General features: G+C 57.9%; 1 protein-coding gene across 1 annotated transcript; it reads right to left on the bottom strand.

The window, feature by feature from the left end:
* Window positions 1-97: 97 nt before the first annotated feature.
* SH3BP1 (SH3 domain binding protein 1) lies at window positions 98-12,765 on the bottom strand. Its single transcript, XM_055566053.1, has 18 exons — window positions 12,572-12,765; window positions 11,452-11,494; window positions 11,117-11,221; window positions 9,892-9,968; window positions 9,335-9,446; window positions 9,162-9,238; window positions 8,534-8,672; window positions 7,956-8,024; window positions 7,710-7,800; window positions 7,185-7,330; window positions 6,290-6,401; window positions 5,579-5,660; window positions 5,418-5,498; window positions 4,746-4,862; window positions 4,097-4,194; window positions 3,617-3,782; window positions 2,330-2,424; window positions 98-955 (listed from the first exon to the last, which is right to left on the bottom strand). The coding sequence occupies exons 1-18, from the start codon at window positions 12,628-12,630 to the stop codon at window positions 543-545; spliced, it is 2,082 nt and encodes a 693-aa protein (XP_055422028.1). The 5' UTR covers window positions 12,631-12,765; the 3' UTR covers window positions 98-542.
* Between the last annotated feature and the right edge of the window lie 4,197 nt (window positions 12,766-16,962).

Here is a 16,962-nt window from a genome sequence, read left to right on the forward strand (position 1 = left end):
CATGCATAGAAAAGTACAACATGTAGCAAAGAGTAAGCACTAAAAATGTTGGCTGTTACTATTTCAGATAAGAAAAAAAAAGGCAAAGAATAAGTAATTTTTTTCCCCTTTTATGAAAGTGGCTTCTTTATTTCAAGAACAGAAAAGAAAACTATCATTTGGGTAGCTGCTCCAGTTTTGTCCAAAATAATTTATTTGCTAGCCTTACAAAAAAAAAAAAAATGTTGGCAAGAGAAAAAAAAAAAAGTCCTGTGGGAGCAGGCAAGCCTCTGCTTCCTTCTGGCAGCTCCCCTGGGATCCTGCCAGAGAGCAGAGAGGTGGCTGAGGGGCCCCTCAGGCCCAGGGTGATCCAAGAGGAAAAGGTCTGGAAGTGGAGGACTGTCCTGAGTCCTTCTTGCCGTGGGGGCCGACCCAGCGGGCACCAAGGCACTTTAGGCAAAGGCTGGAGGCTCCCGCCCCCTTGGGAGGGCTGAGGGCTGTGTCCTGGGAGGACAAGGCGGGAGGGAAGGGATGCTGAGGGGTGTCGGGGAGGAGCTGTGGGCTCAGTTGGTCTCTGAGGCGAGGCTCCTGGGCCGGGCCTGAGGGGGGATGACTGGGGCAGTGGGGGCCCTGCCTGCAGCCTCAGGGCCCTCTCCCTCCTCAGTGGCCACCCCCAGGTCCACATGTGCAGGCGAGCTCAGAGTGACTGGGCTGAGAGAGGCCGGACCTGGGGAGGCCGGGCTGGGAGAAGCTGGTGAGTGGCGGCTCTGACGCCGGGCAGGCTGGGGGGCAGTGGGAGGCAACGGGGGTGGCACCGTGGGGGCCCGGAGGCTGCTGCCAACCAGACGGCGGGGCAGAGCCCGAGGGGTCACGGGGCTGCCAGAGCTAGGGGGCGGCAGTGGTGCTGGAGGGGAGCTGCGGGTGCCGGAGACCTGGGGGGGCGGCATGGTGGGCCTGGCGGGTGCTGGGCGCTTGGCTGTGGAGGAAGGAAAGGGGTGGTTAGGTGTCTGTACTGCCTGGGGCAAACCCCCAAGCTTGATGCCACCGCAAGAACTTTTATCTGCTGTCCCTTCTGCCGGAACAGGGTCCACACGGGCTGCTCACCATTCAGGCCTCTGTCCACATCTGTCCTCAGCTCGAGGGCCCCTCCCTGACCCGGCCCCAGTTACTGTCATATCTTCCAGTCATATTTTCTTCATGGGGGACTTCGTGTTCTCTGAAGTGATCTTGTCAGTTTCAATTTTGCTCCCTTACTTCTTGTCTCCCTGACTAGAACGCAAACTAAGTGAGGCCATCTTCCGTCCAGCTGGCACAGCACATGGGTGGCACAGAGTAGGCACTCAGTACATATTTGTTGAATAAAGAAATGCCGCCTGTCCCACTGGCCAGCTGGGTCCTTCTCACCCCCGGCTCAGAAGCCCACTAGGGCTGCCCCACCTCAGAGTCATCTGCATGGTCCAGCCTCACAAGGCAGCCGAGGGCCTGGGTGGGGCCAGGACAGCTGGGCTCTGCTCCAAGCTCTGCCTCCACCCACTGGGGGACTTGCCCCCTGGAGCCTCAGTTGCTTCATCGCTGAGATGGGGTGACAGCTTTGACTTCCCAGGGCTGCCGTGAGGATGAGCCCAGGTGACAGTCCTTTATCTTGTCCTCTGGTGAGCTAACATCCCATCTGTCCCCACCCCTTCCAGGAGAAGTAGCTAGACGCCCCCTCCTGTAAGAAGGTCCCTGTGTGACCTGCCAGCTCTGGCCGGTCCAGAGCTTCCTGCTCCATCCACTGCCATCCAGGTGGAAAACTCGAGCGCCTCCTGGGCTGGGCCTTTCAAGTGTCCTAGTCACCCTGGCAGATTCTCCACTTGAACCCTTGACCTTCTCACCTGCCTGACTTTAGGCCACTTCAACATGTAATTGTACCCAAGAGGCACAGAAGGAGACCACCTAACCACCACCACTGCCACCCCTTCATTCACTGTGCTTTGAAGACCCCACCTCCCTCTGTACTCCGTGATCCCGGAGCTTCCTGAGGGACTGGACTCCACTGCCCTCAACACTCACATTTACTGGGTGCTGAGTATGGGCCAGGCAGCCCTATTTAATTATCTAAATAGCTTCATGGTAGGTGCGGTTATTGTCCCATTACACAGAGGAAGAAGCTGAGGCACAGGCAGGTGAAGTCGCCTGTCCAAGGTCACAGAGCTGGAATCTGATCCCAGAATGTCAGGCAGCAAACCCAGGCCCTTAGCCCCCTGGATTCCATGCCTCCCCTGGGTGTCTGAAAACATGGGGCAGTATGGGATTGTTGATCCCTCTCCCTGCCCACCCTCTGCCCCTTCTCCTCCCACGGCCAACTCACTCCTCCGAGCCGTCTCCTCTGCTGGGGCGGCTGCCTCCGGGGGGCTCCGACTGACCTTGGGGGAGGTTGGTCTGAGGGGTGCCTCGGACTCTGCCCTGCAAGGGAAGGAGAGGGTCAGGGTCAGCCATGGCATCTCCCAGAGGTCTCCAGGCATCCGGGGAGACTCCCAGCCAACAGGCTGAGTCTGGGTCCTCCTGGAGCTGTTCCCCACCACCTTGTGGCCGGGCCTGGGGTCTGACAAGATCCTCTAGCATTGGCCCGAGTTTGCGTCCACTGAGCCCTGGCTGCTGTGTGCTCCTGTGACAGTGTCCATGGTCCCCCACGTGGCCAGGATGGGGGGCAGAAAGTCTCAGCTCTCAGCCTCCATGCGACCTGCTTTTAAAAGTAATTAATTTGGCTGGGTTGGATCTTAGTTGTGGCACTCGGGGTCTTTCGTTGTGGTGCACGGACTCTCGAGTTGTGGCTCACAGGCTCAGTCTGTGGCATGTGGGATCTTAGTTCCCCGACCAGAGATTGAACCCATGTCCCAGGCATTGCAAGGTGGATTCTTAACCACTGGACTACTAGGGAAGTCCCAGCCTCCATGTGATCTTTATGGGATGTTTCGACCACTAGAAGCCACAGAGCGGATGAGAAGCAGAGGAGGAAGCCATGGCTCATTCCTGGCTCTGCTTTATTGGCTACTCCTTGGGGAGGCCCTTCCTGACCCCCACTTTTTTGATCCCTGTTCCCTACTCGACCACCCAGCCCTGTTCTTCTGTTCATAGCACACATAACTGGCTGACATTATACTGGTGTTCTGGTTGATTCTGTCTCCCCCATGGAATGCAAGCCCTAAGGGCAGCATGTGTCTGTCTTCTTCATCTAAGGAAATTCATGTTCTGGGCCCCAGCAGTCTGTGATAACTGAACAACACCCACTGGCTAAGGAGACAGCATGGCACCACGCAGCCCTTCTTCCAGTTTAAAGGATCAAAGAGAAGGCTGGAAAGTACGGTATTTACAAATTCCGAAATGCTCAGTTTCCTAAATCTCCAGGGCCTGAATCAGTGCCTGGCACAGAGTAGGTGCTCAGTAAAGAGCTATAGAACACAGCAGGGAACATAGGAACATATCAGAGGCTGAGAAGAATATGCCTGAGTCCCACCCACTCCCAACTGGGAAATCTGGTATTTGGAGGAAAATATAATGATATTTCCTAAAATGCTCTTGGAGGCCCTGGGAGATAGTGCCTCTGGCTGGGCATCTTGGGGCCAGGACAGGGCCCTTCATACCCATCAGTCCTTACCTTTCCTTGGTAGCCACTGAGGCCAGGGCAGGGGCCAGACCGAGAGCTGGGACAGTGGCCGGGGTAGGTGTGGGAATCGATGGAAGCTCCTCAGAAGCCGGCCTGTCGCTGACCTTGTCCTGGGGGGCAGGCGCTGAGAACAGGCCTGACACGTTGAAGTTGATATCTACAGACAGAGGGCGCAGGTATGAATTTTCAGAGCTTCCACCGGCCTCCCCGCCTCACCAGGCGTCAGGACCACTTTCCCCTTCTCCTGATGTTATCTAGACTATGCTTCACCTTCCCACTCCCAGGTGGGCCTCACGGCAATCCCACAAGGCAGGCACAATCATCCCCATTTTACAGATGAGAAACTGAGGCTAGAGGTGGAGAAGCCATTTCCTCCAGGCCTCCTGGTGAGTTTGCGGGGCTGCCAGGGACTGAAACTGAGTCTGGAGGGCACCAAGTTGGGTGGATCGTTCATAAAGACAGGAGTTTTACCTCCAGGAAAGAGGGTGTCAGTGTTCTGTATCAGAGCCTCGACCACGCCTACCACCTGGATGGATGAGACCGAGGCTGCATCCAGCTGGGCTGGGTCCCTGGGACAAAAAGAGAGCCAAAGTTGACGCATCATTTAGCAAAGTCTAGTGACCCCAGCTCCCTGGGCCTGTGCTGGGTGCTGGGGACACAAGGATCAATCCTTTTGTCATCCATGGCCAGGTGAATTACAACCGCTCATGTATCATCGCATTTTAAAGCTTATAACACATTTCTCTGTTTATTAGCTCATCACATTCCCAAAGCAAAAATTCTCAATGTCTGTCTAGTTTCTCTCCAACTTACAAATAAAGAAATGAAGGTCCAGAGTGACTTTATAAGGTTCATCCCTGGAAGGTTGGAGGGGTGAGGCTGGAACCAGATCTCTGGCTCCTGCAACAGGCCACCAAGCACCCCATTAAAGCCGTTACCCAGAATGTCTTATCTCTGAAGCCCTGTGGGGTCCATGATCCCATGATCCTCACAGCAGCCTTGACAATAGAAGCTGCTCAACCCATTCCAAGGATGGAGAAACTGGGGCCCAGGGGGAAAATAAGCAGATGTTGAAATGGGGGGCAAGACTGCCACCTTCCCCTAACCCAGAGACCCTCACCCGTCTTTCTCAGGGGGCCACAGCAGGTTGGGCCCCAGGACAATGGCAATGTTGCTGGGTGTCATCTTGTTCACCTCCTGCTCCTCGGCCAGCTGCGCTAGGAACTTCATCAGATACCTGGGGGGTGGGAAGGAGGCTTGGACCAGCGGCCGGATATCTTAGGCCATGAATACCCACGGATGCCCCCAAGACCTGAGACCTTCCCAGCCCAGGGTTTCCAAAGAGCAGCAAAGACACCACATGGGACATTTAAACATTTTTTTCACTAGTTACATTAGCTGACCTACTGAACACCACCTCCATGGCGGGCACTAAGTTGTGAACCCCTCAGCCGCCCTACAGGACTGGGACTGTTATGTTCCATGTCTTCCACGTGAGGGCGCCAAGGCACGAAGAGTTAAATTGCTAGCTGGGGACCACAGAGAGGCAGAGGAGCGATCTAAAGCCACTGGGTGGCATGGCTTCAGGGTTCAAGCTATATATTCAGTTCAACATCTAGTATTAAAACACACATGGCTAATACATCAAAGAGGTATTTTCAGAAATATTGCCTAGTACAAGGTGGGAGGACTCCAGCCCAGGGCCCTGAAGGGCCAGCTGGGCTTTGGCTGGGGAGGCCAGGGCAGAGGGGGTGGTGGGGGTGGGGGGGTGGGGGATAGGCTGGGTACTTACCTGAGGTTGCTGAGGTTCTCGTGGGGCAGACGGCTGCACACCTCCTGGAGGGCCTCCAGTCGGGCTCCCGGCTCCTTCAGGCTGGGGAGGAAAGACCGGGTGAGCTGTCCTGGGCGGCCTATGCAGCCTAGTCCTCCCCAGCACATGCCCCTCATCCTCACCTGGCTGCCCTCATCCAATCGTCATAGAGGTCAAAGGTCATCAGGGGCTCCGGCAGCTCCCGCAGGTAGGACTTAAGGGCACCTGGAATGGTGGCAGGGACTTAGACTCAGCCCCCAGGGCCGCCACCTTTACCCCCAGTGCCTGGCTCTCTCCATGTTAGGAACCTGTAGCTCTTGTTCATACTAACATGTCTAGGTCTAACCCTGATGCTGAAGCTGAAACTCCAATCCTTTGGCCACCTGATGCGGAGAACTGACTCATTTGAAAAGACCCTGATGCTGGGAAAGATTGAAGGCAGGAGAAGGGGACAACAGAGGATGAGATGGTTGGATGGCATCACCAACTCAATGGACATGAGTTTGAGTAAACTCCGGGAGTTGGCAATGGATAGGGAGGCCTGGCATGCTGCAGTCTATGGGGTCACAGGAATCGGACATGACTGAGTGACTGAACTGAACTGAACTGAATCGTTTCTTTGGGTCATAAGCTCTCGAGAAAAAGATGAAAGCTAGTAATCTTGTCCACAGAAAAATGTACACGTTTGGAGGGGCTGACGATGGACCCCATGTTAAGGACCCCTGTGCCTCCTCAAGTGTCTTCTTGGCAGAGTATCAGGCCTTAAGCTAAACTATTGTGGGACCATTTCAGGCAGCTTCAGGGTAGGGCCCTGGGGGAAGGCCCTCCACCCAGGGCTCCTCAGTGCAGGTTACCTGCCACAGCATGCGGGTCAGAGCAGAACTCCTGCAGGCTGCGGGGGTCTGAGGCCATGGTCTGCTTGAGGCGCTTTAGCACCGACGCTCCGGCGGCCAGACGGAAGAGGCCCTGAGAGGCGATAGGGGGTGAGTGGGGGTCACGGAGGGGTCGGGGTGGGGACAGGACCCCCTGCCTGGGAGGCCCTGGCCCACTCATGAGCCCAGGGGAAGGGGGCCTCGGGGGTCCCCTGGGCTTGTGGGCAGAGCGAACATCACCGTGTCCGTGGCTCCTCTCGACTCTCAACGTCTAGGATTCTGAGCAAAACAAGCAGCCTGGGAGGAGCTGGGAAAAGTCATGAGGAGACTGGAGTCTGGACAGGAGTGGAGGAGAGACAAGAGGCCCCGCAGGACTGTCCCGAAGCCTAGGTCTGTCTTTGAAGTGTGATCCACCTCCTAAAGGCCTGTCCTCAGGAAAGCAGCCGATGTGCTAGCAGGACTGAGGTGCACAGGATGGATGAGGGCAGCATGGGCCGTGACTCACGTGGCTTCCCCAGCTTTTCCACCAACCTTCTCACCTGCCACTGGGCACGCCTACCCACTGGCCTCTGTCTACCTCTTGCAAAATGGAGCCAATTTTGCAAGAGGTAAGGCTTGTAAAAATGGAGGGCTCCCTATAAGGTTTCCTGGGGTAATGCAATGGAGCAAGGAATGCAAAGGGTTGATAGCACAGGGCCTGGCCCACGTGAGCATCACTAAGGGGGAGGAGGCATCAGTTCAACCGCAGGAGGCCACGCCTTCTCTTGGCACCTGGGCACTAACAGTGGGATTTACACCCCAGCACAGGCATGGGTGGGAGGGGTGGGACAGGATGAGAGGCCCGTGCTCCTGCCCCACCTGCCCCAGCGAGCCCCACCTCTTCCTTCATGCCCTCAGAAAGCAGCATCATGACGCAGGCCTCGATGGGCAGGGCAATGTCCCGGCCCAGCTCTCGCAGGTGGATTCCCAGAGGCACCCCATACACCCTGGAGAAGGGGGCGGCCGTCATCGAGGGGGAGGGGTCTGCAGGGACGAGACAGATCAGCGGCCCGGGGTCCTCCCACCTCTGAGCAGCCAGGTCAGGGGGCTTCCACCTCCCTCCTGACCACCCACAGGACACATCCTGAAACCATCCCACACATGTCTCCACCGCCCACCTCCACTGCCTCCACCCCAGCCTGGGCCTCCGTCACTTCCCTTCTGCCTCCTAAAAGGTCTCCATCCTGCCCCTTAATTCTATCCTGCCTGTAGCTGCCAGAGCAATCTCTCCATCACAAATCTCATTGAGCCCTCCCCTGGACAGAATTCGTCCCGGGCTCCCCAGTGCCTTTCGGGATGGAGTGCAAGCTTCTTAACAGGCCCTGAGCAGGGTGGGGGACAGGGGTGGGGGTCAGGTCCCCACCTGTTTGGCTGTGGTTCTCCCTTAGCTCAGCCAGGGCTGTGTCCAGCGAGCTCAGAGACTTGCGATGGTAATCGGCCTGAATCTCCATGAGCTGTGGGGACAAGGGGGCACCCCCCGGGGGTGGAAAGTGAGGGAAGTTGAGTCTCCCCCAAGGGCCACAAACTCAGACCCTTCCCTCCCACCACCTCGCAGGGGATCTCAGTGGCCCCCGAGCTCCGGGTGGCTGGAGCCTGGTCTTGGACTCACGTGGATGAAGTAGTTGGCATAGGTGTCCTCCTTAGTGGCAAAGTGGTACAGGTCGGCCAAGTACTCGTCCTTGGGGACAAAGAGAGCAGGGCTTGTACCAGGGAGGCTGCGGCCTGCTGGGGAAGCTTGGAGCGGGGAGAGGTTTGCCCAAGTTGTATGGGAGGGTCGGAGTCCACTCTGCTCTCACTCTGCCAGGGTTTGCTCCTGGGTCAGCCCACGGGAACCCCTCCAAGCTCTTGAGGGGCTCTTTTGTTCCTCTCCTCTGTGTCCACATATCCTCAACCCAGTGGTCTGTATTACTCACCACTCTTTCATTCACTCACCCTTCATTCATTCACTCAGCCAAGACGCCAAGATTCTCCCCTCCCGCCCTCCTCCCCGTCCCCTCCTGCCCAGGTGTTACGGGTATGGTACAGGCAGAAGCAGCTACCAGGTAACGGCTGAGTACACAGACCCCGGAGCCTGGCAGCCCGGACTCAAATCCTGGCTCGGCTGCTTCCTAGCCACGTGGCCTGTGCAGTGGGAATGGCGCCCACCCCTGCCACCCCTGCCCCCAGGAAGCCGCCAGTGCCCCTCACCTTGCACTGCTCCACCTTCCTCTTCAGCTCCTCCTCCTCCTCCTTCAGCGTCTCCACCTTGTTGGCTGTGGTGGTGTGGCTGCCCGGGCCGCCGCCCAGGCCCTGACCGCTGCTGGAGTTCTTAGCCGCCTGACTGAGCCTGAGGATCATCCCAAGGTGGGGTGGTCACTGTCCCTATGGCATGTCCAGAGCCAAGTGCCCCTCCATCGGCCTGACCCCATAGGATTCTGGGGGTTGATAGACATAAATCCCAGGGCGGCACAGGTCTGGGGTCTCGGCTTGGCGTGGGCAGTGCTTTGGGGCGCCCCCCTGGTGGCGGGCTCGGTGATCCTAGCTATCCACCTCCAGAGTGGAGGGTGGGGGCCCTCCAGGGTTCTTGGAGGGTTGTTGATGGCTCTCCCAGGTTTTGGGGTTACCTCCAGCTGGCACAAGCATGTGCACAGAGGCCCCGTCGTATGCACCATTACCATGTGTCTTCCTAAGCCCCAGGTGTGTGCACAAGGATACACACTATACCCCTAAGGACCCTGCAGCATCCTCCTAGTGGGGCAGGGGTCTCGAAGCTCTGTGGCCACATCCATGGGCTGACCTAGGTGTGAACCACCCCCCTAGAGGCTGTGGCTCCCACCTGCTCTTGAGCATGTTCCAGTCAGACACCAGCTTCTGCAGGCTTTTCTTGTGCTTGAGGATGGCTGGCAGCTCCTCCTGGGGGTAGGCGTGGGTAGGAGGTGGGGGTGGGGGTTCAGCGGGCTGCAGAGGTGGGGGCTGGGGGAGCTGGGGGCAGAAGGTGGGGGGGGTCACCTCGCTTAGCCGGTTGAGCGGTTGCAGTACATCCCTCTCCAGAGTCATCTCAAACTCGGCCAGGATGCGGGCCAGCTGGTTCTGAATGGCACAGCTCATCTCCAAGGCCTTCCTGTGGACATAGCACCCAGTGGGCCCAGGCTCCCACAGCCCCTCACCCCCTCTTTGGAGAGACTGAGGGCCTCCTCCCTCCCTATCACCTCCTGTCTCTTCTTTTTTTCAAAGTTCTTTTGACTATATGCATGACAGGATCTTAGTTCTCAGACCAGGGATTGAATCCGCATCTCCTGCATGGGCAGTATGGAGTCTTAACCACTGGACTATCAGGGAAGTCCCGACCTCCTGTCTGTTCTGTCTCTCCTTCATCTTCACCGAGCCCAATGCCCTCCCAGGCCTGGCTGCCCTCACTGACCTCTGGACACTGTTCCCAGCCCAGGCCTTCTTCCCAGCCTGGTCATCCTTTCACAGTGGGTGCCCTCTCTGATCGGGACCCTCTCCCAGCCCAGATCCCTCCTCGGCATCTCCAGGTGAGGGCTGAGGGCCCTGTCCATGCTCACCCCATGCTGGAATCGGGGTCCAACTCCTTGAAACTCTCGGCCATCGTGGTGGACAGAGCCATGAGGGGAAGCTTCTTCTGCAGGGAGGGGCAGGGGTGGCCATGAGCATGGGTGTGCACACCTGCCTGCTGGGCTTCCCTCAACCTTTCCCCACCCCACCGGTCTGAGCACATGGCGAGTCTCTTGGTGGTAGAACCCCAACAAGGCCTTGGGCTTGGACACGAGTGGCAGGAACCCAGGAGGGCCACGGTCACAGGTGAGAGTAGAAGCAAGATAAGACAAGGCACAGTGGAGGTGACATCTCCGCGTGACCATGCACAGAGCCCCGACCCATCCGAGGCCCCCTTGCCCCCTCCCAGAAGCCACTTGAATGGGCAGAAAGGAAAGACCAAGTCCCATCACTGAATGGAACACTAAAAACAGGGTGCATGGAGCTTGCCTGAGGTCCGTGCACAGTTAGAGGGAGAGTGGGGAGCCAGGAAGACAGCCTTGGAGTAGACCCTTACCCCTGCCGCAGGGCCTCTGTAGCTGACCTAGCTTCTGAGGAATTCAAAACCCCCTATGGCTCCCTATTGCTCTGGCCGTCCTGAACGGTTGTCTGATTATAAAACATGCCTCCCACATCCCTAGCTAGTGTTGTGGAGAGCACCAGTTTAGGTCAGGGAGACCCGAATTCAAATTTCGGTTTTGCCACGTACTAGCTGTGTGACCTTGAACGAGTCACTCTACCTCTCCATCTCCATTTCCTGCTGCAGACAGTGCTAATAAAGGCAGCCTCCTCCCACGGCTGTTGTCAGCATTCAATGAGGCAAGGCATAGACATATCTTAGCAACAGACTAGCCGTAATCAGTCCATAAATACTGGCTGCCGATTAATACTAGTGAGTAACACAAAATCCAGTTCAAATGCCGCTTCCTTCAGGAAGCCCTCACAGGCTGCCGAGTTGAAAGCACTCGCTCTGGGTGCTGACTGGACAGAGACGTTCAGGTGGTCAGGGGCCTGGCTTTGGTGCAGAGGATTGTCGCTGAGGGGGCGGGGTCAAGAAGGGGAAGGGAAGAAATAGGACCTCATGAGTGAGGGGCCGGAAGGGCCTTGGGACAGAGCAACCTCCACCCCCTTGGTGCCAGAGACTCAGACTAGTAGGGAGACGCCAGCCCCGACCTCACTGTCCCACTGGACCGAGATGTCCTGCCCAGGCCCCTCCTCCCTGGGATCCCCACTTACCACCCGTTTGTCCATGTCCGCCCCGCTCTGGCCCTGCAGACAGGCCTGCAGCCGTTTGTGGACATTGTGGGCTGCTCGCTTAGCTGGTTCCAGCCGCTGCTCCACCTGGGAGGGGTCCGGGGGTTATAGATCATGGGGGGTTGTCATCCCCCATGCCCCACTGCCCTCTTCTCCCCCAGAGCAGAAACTATCTTTCTCTCACTACTCCTGGGGACCCCATGGCCAACAGCGTGGGAATGACTCAACTCAGGGCCCCCACTGGCATCCCCGCCCGGGCCTCCACGGACAGCCTGTATGGACCTGCCCTGCCACCCGCTGCCAGCCCAGGCACGTACCTGCTGCAGGTCCTCACCCAGGAACTCTGCAGTCTCCTGGGTGCTGTGGGGGGGAGAGAGCTTCTGCTGAGCGGGACCAAGTTAGGAAACCCCCGGCCTCCTCCTGCTGCCCCTCCCCAATCAGGGCACCTGAACCCCAGTTCCTCCCAATGCCCCTCCCAGTCAGGCCGCCCTGGGTGGCCCGCCCGCTCAATCCCAGTCAGAACACATTCCGTGGGGGCGGGAATGGGATACTGGGCCTTTTCCTCCTCCACCCAGGGCCGTGTCCTGAGACAGGGTGGACGAAACTGAAGTGGTGACTTCAGGAGTCTCTGTCTTCTGCTGACCCAGGGAAAGGAGGGTTGGGCTGGCCCCAAGAACGGGAAGTGTGCAAGCTCAGACTCCCAAGCTGCTGGTCACACAGGACTCTGGACACTGTGGTGGCCGGCAGGGGCCCAGGACATGAGTGGACACTGCGGCTCAGAGAAAGGTGGCCTAGCTGCCCACGCTTGCACAGGTGGGGGTCTGTGGACACCTAGACCCCTTCCCTGGGCCCAGCACAGGGGTAAGAGGAGAGAAGGCAGGCTCTGGGAGCTCCCTACATTTCCGGCCTCCACCCCACCAGCCCAGAGGTTTGTGGACTTGGGGATGTTTCCACCTGAGGCTACGAAAAGCAGAAGCAAGACAGAGAAGCAGGAGGCCTTGGGGCTAGCGGTGGCAGGAAGAGGTGAGGGGCACAACAAGGGCAAGCCCCTCCTTCCATCGCCGCCTGGACCCCGTGTCTTCTGCTCCCCCGAGGTCTGGGTCCTTAAGCGACCATCACCTCCCCTAGGCAACCAGGGATGGTTAACACCCCCATTGTACAGAGGGGACAAGTGAGGTGGGGGAGGATCATCCACTTGGGGGCTCCTAGAGACAGAGAAGACCCAATATCCTTGATCCTCCACCCACCCTCCAATGAGAGCTGGGGGTTCCCCTGCCCCAAAAGCCAGGGCCTGCTCCTCCTGCTTTGGAGGTGGGGGTGCCTTTCCGGGGAAGGAGGAGAGGTGGCCAGTCTTAAGGTGGCTGTCCAGCTGTCCTTGGCCTCCCCAGGGTCCTGCCAGGGTGAGGATGGGGCTGGGAGGAAGGAGTTGACACTCACCGTCCCAGGCTGCCCGTGTGGGCCAGCTGCCGCATGCGATGCAGCTGCCTCTTCATCATCTTGGGGGCAGGCTGGAGGCCGCGGGGTCACGGTGGGGGTCGAGGGCCCGGCAGCCCCCGGCCCAGCCTGCCTCGGCCCGCGGCGCCTCTCTCGCCCCGGATGGGTGGGCGGCGCTCCTCGCTTCCTGGGCCAGCCGCGCTCTCGCTGCGGCTCGCTCTCTCCTCCCCCGCTGGCGACTCCGCCCCCGGCCCCCAGGTCACTCCTCTCTCCCAAGTTTGTTTTCTCGCTCTTTTCGCGTCTTCCGGGCCCCTCCAGCCCCCGCCTCGCCCTGCGCCGGTCCCGGCGAGTGTGGGTCCGCCGGCCGTCCGGCGATTCACAGGTTGTGTGCGCGGCCCCTCCTCCCCGCTCCGCCCCGCCCAGCCCCGGTGGCGGGAAGCAGGTAAGCCCGTTCCAGCCACAGCGCCTGCCCGGCTTGGCTTCCTGGGTTCCTGCCCCACCCACTGGCCTGCGGGCCAAGGTATAAATAACCTCAGCACCCTCTTAAAGGAGACACAGGCTTCCATGCTTAGGAGTCAGAGGCCAAGAACAGGTCCATCCGGGCTTTCCAAAAGGATGCTGTCCTGCCCCTCATTTCCCAAAGGACCCCCTGGCCACCTGGAGCCAAAGGTCAGCCTCCTCGGCCCTGCTGGAAGATGATTGGCTGGCTGCTTTGGCGTCCTGGGCCACCTGGCTGCCAGTGTACCTTGGGACAAGTCCTGGAACTCTGGCCTCACTGCCTCTAAAGGCCTGTGGGTCAGCTGTCCCGACCCTGCCCACCTAGAAGAGTGGACGAGATACCCCTGCCTGCTCCTGTAGCACTCGTTTCTGCTCGCATCACCCCTTTCATGGGGGTACTCACCTTCCTTCAGCCATGGCAGACCTTCCCAGAGCAGCTCCCTACCACCCTGCTGTCTTCCGGCCTCACATGGAGTTTTCTCCATCTATGAAGTCCCTTCACTGGGAGGACTTCCTCAGTCCCTGCCCTAACTTCTTGTGAGGCAGTGATGTGGCTGATGCTCTGACCTCCCCAAACTCAGTAGTAGTTATTTCTTTGAGCCTCCACCCAAAACAGACTTGGACATATAGTAGATGCTCCATGCGTGCGTGCTCAGTCACTTTTCAGTTGTGTCCAACTGTTAGCGACCCAATGGACTGTAGCCCACCAGGCTCCTCTGTCCATGAGATTCTCCAGGCAAGAATACTGGAGTGGGTTGCCATGTCCTTCTTCAGGGAGATGCTCCATAACTGCTAGTAAACTCAAGATGAGAGTCTTTGGGAAACAGTAGGCTCTCCTTCGGAGAAGGCAATGGCAACCCACTCCAGTACTCTTGCCTGGAAAATCCCATGGACAGAGGAGCCTGGTAGGCTACAGTCCATGGAGTCGCTAAGAGTCGGACACGACTGAGCGACTTCACTTTCACTTTTCACTTTCATGCATTGGAGGAGGAAATGGCAACCCACTCCAATGTTCTTGCCTTGAGAATCCCAGGGATGGGGGAGCCTGGTGGGCTGCTGTCTATGGGGTCGCACAGGGTCAGACACGACTGAAGCGACTTAGCAGCAGTAGCAGCAGGCTCTCCTTACTCTGAACCTCTGCACCCCTTGGACATCAGGAGCTCCGAGGGTGGGGGGCGGGGGGGCCTGAGGTAGAGTCCTGGTTCACTCACTGCTCTTTGCCTCGTTAGAGCTCCAGTTCACTTTGAGGGTTACTCGAGCACCTACTGCTGTGTATGAGTTGGCAGACTGGGGGCTTCTGAGAGTAGAGCCTCCGATTTGGACATCTTAACACATTCCCAGTGCCCAGCATGGGCCCTGGCACACAGTGGGCGTGCGCTGGACACTGGCTGCCCCTCCACTCTTCAAAGGGAGAGCAGGCAGGCCCTAGCGGGGTGTGGAGGGGCTGCAAAGGGAAGCTGAATGTGGAATCCTGGCCAGAAGTTGGGAGGTTGTTCGATCAAAGGCTCAGGCCAGGATGACAGGATCAATCCCAGGCTAGGTTTCCTTGCCCACTTCCCTTCTCCCAGCTGGAAGGCCCCCCAGGAGAGGATTCTTGAGGAAGGTGGGGCTTGATGAATGCCTTGATGGAAAGAGACATCAGGGTCCAATGTAGACTTGGCTTCTTAAGATGTGGGGCTGCTCTTTGCAATGTCTGGGTTCTAGTTCTAGCCTCTCCACCTTCGCCACTGGACTTCACGGTGACTCAGTTTCCCCTGTCTCTGCAGTTGTCGCAACCAGCTGCGTGCAGAATCAGGAAACAGAAGACTCCTGAGGCAGCAACGTGACAGCAGGTGCCACGGCCTGGCATCTGGGAAACTTCCAGGCTACGTGGGGTCCCCACCCTGTTCCAGCCTTGCCTTTGGCCCAGACCATACTGGCCTGGACTTGATCACTTCCCCAGCTGTTCTGAAGGGCCTTGAGGGCAAGTCCTGGCTTGTACCTCTGTCCTTCCTAGTTTTGCCTGAGCCTGAGCCCCCAGCTCCAGCTTAAGGAGAGTTCAGTCCATGTGGACTGTAGCAGCAGCTGCTGTGGAGACAACTGAGCCCCATAATCAGGCCGCCTGAACTCTGGGCCGCCCCTCTGGGCTTCAGACTCCCCTCCAACCAAACCTAAGAGCCTTTGCAGGAAGGGCACCTGGCTCCTCTGTGTCCAGCCTGGGTGGCACTGCCATACCTCTTAGCTGGGTAAGGGGTATATTTTAGGATATAATTAAGCCTGAGCACACTCAGATCATCAACACTCATATAAAGGTTTGAAGCCCTTGTAGTTGGAGCATAAGCTGTTCCTTTGAAGGATGTTGTCATCAGAGACTTTCAGACACCGAGGTTTCAATCAGTGAATGTTGAGATCATAGTTTTAGAACTGCATATGTGGGACCACAGAGGTCACCAGCCAATGACTTGCTGAGTGTCCTCCTGATGAGGGCCTGCGTCTTGGCTGGCTCACGCTGAATTCAGGGGCTGAACAATGTGGCACAGTCACAGGAGCTCAACAAACAGTTAACTTGAATGGCAAGTGAAGACATTGCATCAATGGACATTTATTTCCAGCCCAAAGAGATAGCAGGAACAGAGCTTACTGGTGTAGACAGAGCTGGCTAGCTGGGCTCAGTCTCTCACTAGCAGGGTGACCTGAGCTGAGGCAGTTCACTTGCTCACTTGAGGATAACAATAGCATCTACCTGATAGGGTGTTGTGTTAAATAAATTGATATGTAAAATGCTTAAGACAGTGCCTGACCCTGTTTATTATTCAGCCTGCAAAGTGAGGAACGGAAAGATCCTTTAACCCCCATTCCTGCCTCAGCTGCCCCTTGCCCTCTGTGTCCTGCTACATGGGGACAATGGCACTTATTGTCAGATACTCTAGCACCTTCTCCAGTGAGGTTGGGATCGTGGGGTTTTATAGGTGAGTAGACCCAGGCTCCTGGCCCACATCCCTGGCCGGCTAAATGGTAGAAGCCAAGTTAGGAAGCAAATCTGACAGGCTCCAAAACAGCCACGTGCTCTCCTGCTGCGCCAGATGGCACTGCCTGGACTCCAGAAATGCTGGGCCCTGCCCGCCCCCGCCTCCCGCCTTAATCCCCGTGGCTGCTTCAGGAGGCCCAGCAGCTTCAGTGCAGATTGTCTGCAAAAACCTGCAACGGCCTGGGAAGCGCCCACTGCTGAAGCTCCAGCAGGATGTGGGCAGGGAGGCCAGTGGCTGGCGTCGAGGTGGTGGTAGCAGGGGTCAGCGGTGGGGCCGCAGAACCGAGCAAAAACATCCCCTTTTAGACACTTGACAGTGTTTGTGGCCGGATCAGTGCTGCCCTTCATGTGGAGGCTTCTGCCCCAAGCAGCGAGGCGGGTGGCAGTCATTTCTGTGGCTCCAAAAACGTCCTCAAGCCAAAAGGACTTACCAGGAAATCCTGGGTGGAGCTGGGGCAGGGACACACCACAGTCCTGACAGCCTGGAGAGCGTGTGCCCTCAACCCTGGCCCTGGGGGACAGCACCTGCCGGGGGGTGAGGAGGGTGGTGATGTGCAGTCAGGGTGGTCACTTCCCAGGACTGCTGGTCACACTTGGGCCCTAACATGTGCCCTCAGGCACTGGATAAGCTCCCCGAGCCTCAAGTTTCTTACTTTCACGGGGCTGGAGGGAGGGACTGCTTGCTCCAGGCCTCAGGCAGCACCAGGTTAGGCCGGCTCCCCTCTTATCTACCTTGCTGGCCTGGAACCCTGCCAGGAGGCCTGTGAAGGATGGGGGCAGGGGCATCAGGAAACAGCAGAAACAGGCTCTCTGGGCGAGTGGCGGCCTCTGTCTCTCTTGGCTGCTATGAAGGGATGAGCAGTGTCCTGTGCTTGCTCTTAGGAAAGCA

This window comes from Bubalus kerabau, chromosome 1, assembly GCF_029407905.1.
Source record: "Bubalus kerabau isolate K-KA32 ecotype Philippines breed swamp buffalo chromosome 1, PCC_UOA_SB_1v2, whole genome shotgun sequence".
Classification (NCBI taxonomy): domain Eukaryota; kingdom Metazoa; phylum Chordata; class Mammalia; order Artiodactyla; family Bovidae; genus Bubalus; species Bubalus kerabau.